At 36.4% G+C, this 4,936-nt stretch overlaps 1 protein-coding gene across 1 annotated transcript; it reads left to right on the top strand.

Moving 5' to 3' along the window:
• The first annotated feature begins 1,266 nt into the window (after window positions 1-1,266).
• On the top strand, window positions 1,267-3,398 carry LOC103132642 (glycogen debranching enzyme-like). Its single transcript, XM_007544441.2, has 3 exons — window positions 1,267-1,485; window positions 2,409-2,520; window positions 2,779-3,398. The coding sequence occupies exons 1-3, from the start codon at window positions 1,354-1,356 to the stop codon at window positions 2,907-2,909; spliced, it is 375 nt and encodes a 124-aa protein (XP_007544503.1). The 5' UTR covers window positions 1,267-1,353; the 3' UTR covers window positions 2,910-3,398.
• The last annotated feature ends 1,538 nt before the right edge of the window (window positions 3,399-4,936 follow it).

The following is a 4,936-nucleotide window of genomic DNA, read 5'->3' as shown; positions in this document are numbered from 1 at the left end:
GGCCTGAGTTTATTTTTTTAAATAATTGTGTTGAAGCATGTTTGAAAAGCAATGTTTGACTTTAATTTGTTCACTTTCATGGAATATTCATAGAATATTTATTTATTACCTTTGTCAGATTCAGGTTATTTCTGAGAGCATTTTGGGTTTTTCTTTCATTAACTGAGGGGTACCAGCTATTTTGCCTACGTGTGTATTATTGCAGGGGAATTAAACTGCACATTAGACCCAAAAGTATAAGATCACAGATACAGTCTGCTAAAAAAGACTCCTCTTCTTGGTGTCTGGGATTTCTCTTAGAGATAGGGTGCAAAGCTTAATCATCCAGGAGGGACTCGGAGTAGAGCTGCTGCTTTTCCATATTGAGAGGAATCAGTTGAGGTGCCTCAGGCATTTGGTTAGGACGCCTACCTAGTAAAGTGTTCCAGGCACGACCCACAAGGGGAAGACCCAGGACACACTAGAGGGACTATGTTTCTTAGCTGGCCTGGAAATATCTTGACATTCCCGTGGAGGAACTGGCCTAAATGGGTGGGGAGAGGGTAGTCTGAGTCTCCCCTCCGTAGGCTGCTACCCCCACGACCCGACCCTGGATTAAGCAGAAGAAAATGAATGGTTAGATGGCTGGATGGACTGACTTAGCTATATGTATACCTAAGGATATACATACATAAAGTAATCTAAATCTAAAAGGAAGTTTTGTTTTAAATGTTCCTCTTGTTAAACTACTACTGTAAATGACCAAGTAGCTCAAGTCAGTATTGTTAGTTTTTCTGATGCCAGTTGAAAAATTATCCCTTGTTCTAAAGTCCCCGGCTTCTTAGTTGTTTTTCTTTTTTGGTCCTTTATGTTTCAGCAGTAAGTGTGTAGCAACCTCTGCATCTATGTACTTATTGTGCTGTCCTAGATTAATACTGTACGTGTGCCTACTGCATCGCTCTCTAACCTTCTCACTACTACTTCCCTTTACTCCAAGAATAGATCAATGTGAAATGAGACAGCCTGAAAGGTCAAATATAAAGGTTTATTTACTCTTTCAAATTTCCATTGGGGCTTTACAAAGTCTGTAAGAATTACAATTCAGTGAGACACTCAATCATTCCTTGTTCTTTGCTACTGATTTTTTTTCTTTTTTTACTTTTTGCAATTTTAGTTAAATAGTTTCATTGCCATCCCCAAGCACAAAGTTTGAAAAATAAAAAAAATTAATCTTAATAATTAATGATCTTAATATCTAAAAATTTGTTTTTATGATCAACCAGTTCCTATCTATGATCAACCAAGCCTATCTGCTTGTGTTTAGCTGCAAACAGTGTGTGGATAAAGGAACATCCAGAGTGTGGCTACAACCTGATGAATTCTCCTCACCTGCGTCCTGCCTGGGTCTTAGACAGAGCTCTCTGGCATTTAACCACTAGGATAGCAGATGGACGGTACAAAGAGACGGGACTTCCTTCTGACATTACCAACGAGAGCCACTTAAATGTGAGTGGAGAACACACCTTGTATATTTAGACAGACACATTTATTGGGAACCATGATAAAATTGTGTAAAAATACTTAAGTGAAATAGAATTTTGCATTCAAGTGACATAATTTCACACTAGTATATTTAGAAAATAAATCAAATTTCAGTGTATTCAGTGGAGAAAAAAATCCCAATTAATTAAAGATTTGTCTATGTTGAATACACATGGCTCATGATTTGTATAGTAACCCAGTAGTCCTAGAATATTGCCTCTTTAGTGGAGATTCTCATTATTCTCCCTTACAAACAAATGTCCCCATCTTTTTGAAAGCACCATCCCAACTAGAACTAACAATAAGTTGACATTTTCTTAAAAAAAAGTGTGTTCTTTTGAATCTCTATCATGAAGTACTATATTTTAATTTTTTTTAAAGAATTGAATAATTATATTTACAAAAAATTCTGTTGAATTAAATATTGACTGAATAAAAAACATTTTGCTCACATTTTTCAAGTTGGTCATATTTAGAAAATTTTACCAAACAGGAACCTCTTAGGTAGCTTAATAGAAAAGAAAGAAATATTTGAAACACTTAATCCCCCCTAGGGCACAGAGATGTAAAACTGTGAAATGATTTTCTGTCATCATATCATTGCCTTCATAGCAATGATGTGATTGTAGTATTTTTGGTGGAGAGATTAATCCACATTCATAACTGGATAGAGCTTATGAACTGATCTATCAGCTGAACTGTTAAATCCTGTTGCTGGAGGTAATGTGAACTGAAGTACAAGCTTCACAATTTCACAAAAGTCACAGTTCTTTCCTCATTTACAACTGAAATTACACACTTTCTGAGATGTTTGATAAAGGTTTTTGATTAATATGAAAAGATTAAGTGGCGTTACAATGATGGTTATCTTTTGCTGCCTCTGTTAGGCTCTCCGCAGGGTGTTTTGGGAGGACATTTTTCCTCGAATCAAACTTTGGGAGTTCTACCAGGTCAACGTGGAAAATGCTGTGGAGCAGTTCAGAAGACTGCTGCAAAACGGTGTGTATATCTTTGAAGACTGAAAGTATTGCTCTTCAATAATGGAAATTTAATAGTCTTTTAAGTGAAAGAGTCATATATTATAGAATTACATTAATTTTCAACTGTCAACAAGATACTATATATTCTGGTCTAAAAAAAAACTATAGCATTGCTAGGATTTTTTCCCCATTATTCATAATTAAATATTCATTACTTTCACTGTCAAAGACCTTAGTTTGGGCAGTTTAAGACAATAATTGTGGTGTAAATTTTTAGGCACAAAGCCAGATCATAGCAAGGCTGAAGGAAATAAAGGCATAGAGATCATTCAAGACCTCCAGTGCTATCGCTATGGCAACAAAGTGAACATGGACTCAGCTTTGGAGACATTTGTACCTCACAGGTGAGTCCCTGATATCACACCTTGCAAGTGTTTCCGTTGGTATCTTTGAGGCACTAATAAATTTGTGTAGAGTTTTGCTATGTTCTGCCAAAGTATTCAAACATTTTGAACTTATTTTGTCTAATTATGACCACAAATCTCAATGTGTTTTTATACTAAAAAATCAAAACCTACATGAATCTGTGTGGAAAAAGGGATTGCCATGTCCTCTCTAGTCACACAGCGTTAGCTGATTACTGCTCAATCAACACATCACTTAAACAGGACCTGCTGGACAAGGTGAAGTACAACAAATGATCCTCAAAAGCTAGACATCATCTTTACAATAACCCTCAAAGAATGCTTTGAATATTTTTTTTGATTTTTTTCTTTTTTGTGTACCATTTTTGTGAAAGCATTAAATGTAAAACATATTTAGAAAGTCTTCTAAATATAAAAGCATTAAACATTTGGTTAATAACTCCTAATGAAGTACACTTTCAAGTTATCAGTGCATTTTGTTATTCTGCTTGTCTTCTTTGGACATTACATGCTTCATACATTCTACAGCACTGCAAACATATTAGGCTACCAGCATGCAGAAGGATCAATTACAATACACTTTCTGATTGAAAAGAAAATGACAATGTGCATTCAGTTGTACAAACTGTCATATTAAAAATGTATAGACAATGCTTATAAAAACTAGCACAATAAAAAAATACACTTTAGAGGAAATGTGAAAAATATTTAACCAAGGACAGAATATTGTTAATTCAGTGTCACAACATTCCAGTATTACTCCAGACAAACTGACATTTCTCCTTCCTAAGAACAGTGAGGATCAACGACAGAACATTACCATTCACTGCACCACTGCACTTTACAGAAACCTACAAAAAAGAACAATAGAGCAGGTGTGCTCAAGTCCAGTCCTTGAGCTACCATCATGCAACTTTCAGATGCATCCTGCTCCAACACACCTGAATCAAATGAATGTCTCGTTACCAGGCCTGGTCAGAGCTGAATTCATGCTGCTGAGGGAATTCAGCCATTGAACCTGGTCTGTTGGAGTAAATATGCATCTAGAAGTTTCAGGACAGTAGCTCTCGAGGACTGGACTTAAGCACCCCTTCAATAGAGCAATTAAACAGAGAAAGTACTTGTACTTTAAAGAATACAGACAATTTTACGATGTTGTGGACTAGGGATGTATGTGGTGTTGTGACGGAGGAGCTGTCACAAGCTGGGACTTAATTATGAGTCCATGTCAGCAGGCGAGCACGCCCGCACACGGATACACATAAACGTACACAATCGCTAACTTACTTCTGTTGCAGCTTAAACTAACGCGGTTCATCATGGGTGCACATGCGGTGTTCCTGCTTCAGTTAGCATATCCATCTTAACATGTTATTTTCAGTTCCAAACATTTTCCCGGTTCTGTTTCAAGCAGGGTTATTTATGGATTGTGGCACACCAGGAGAGAGTCAGGTGATGACGTAGTGATAATAAATAAATAATACATAAATAAATGTCACTAAAGTGATCTCTGGCCTTGGGCAGTCATTTTTTGTTTGTCCAAGTCACAAGAGAACCCTGCCACAGGTGTCATCAGAACTAGTGTGATGATGATGGTTTAAGTTTCAATAGGTTGGCCATCAAATGAAACTGAAATCACTTTCAGTTCTTGTTTCTCTTTTAATGAGCTCTACTTCCTTAAGAAAATGAAAATGTATGTTCTTTTGTGAGGGAATTTATCTTTTACGGTGTCAGTAATGCCAGAATTAATAGTAAATAATAAAGACTTTGTGGTATTCTGATTTAGTAATGTAATTATATTGGTTGTTACCACCCCCACGCCACTAGAGGCAGTAGCAGGCCCGAAAAGATGCGACTAAGGAGCGGATTTAGAAGTACACCGAAAGCTACAGAATTAGCTAAAAACTGTGAGCTGCCGTGAAGTAAATAAAAGAGAGAAGTTCAAATACATTCTGAGAGTGAAACTCCTTCCTAATATAAAGGTGAAAATATATCACAGATTTCAAAAGA

The sequence above is a fragment of the Poecilia formosa genome, unplaced genomic scaffold (assembly GCF_000485575.1).
Source record: "Poecilia formosa unplaced genomic scaffold, Poecilia_formosa-5.1.2 Scaffold1182, whole genome shotgun sequence".
Classification (NCBI taxonomy): domain Eukaryota; kingdom Metazoa; phylum Chordata; class Actinopteri; order Cyprinodontiformes; family Poeciliidae; genus Poecilia; species Poecilia formosa.
The sequence above is the reverse complement of the archived record's forward strand: the minus strand, read 5'-3'. Positions and strand labels throughout refer to the sequence as shown.

What these genes read in the sequence shown, in the direction of transcription:
- LOC103132642 (XM_007544441.2), top strand. Translation starts at nt 1,354, where the DNA reads ATGAATTCTCCTCACCTGCGTCCTGCCTGGGTCTTAGACAGAGCTCTC. An exon ending in CCAACGAGAGCCACTTAAAT is followed by an intron (nt 1,486 to 2,408) that starts GTGAGTGGAGAA and finishes TGCCTCTGTTAG; the next exon opens with GCTCTCCGCAGGGTGTTTTG. An exon ending in CAGAAGACTGCTGCAAAACG is followed by an intron (nt 2,521 to 2,778) that starts GTGTGTATATCT and finishes GTAAATTTTTAG; the next exon opens with GCACAAAGCCAGATCATAGC.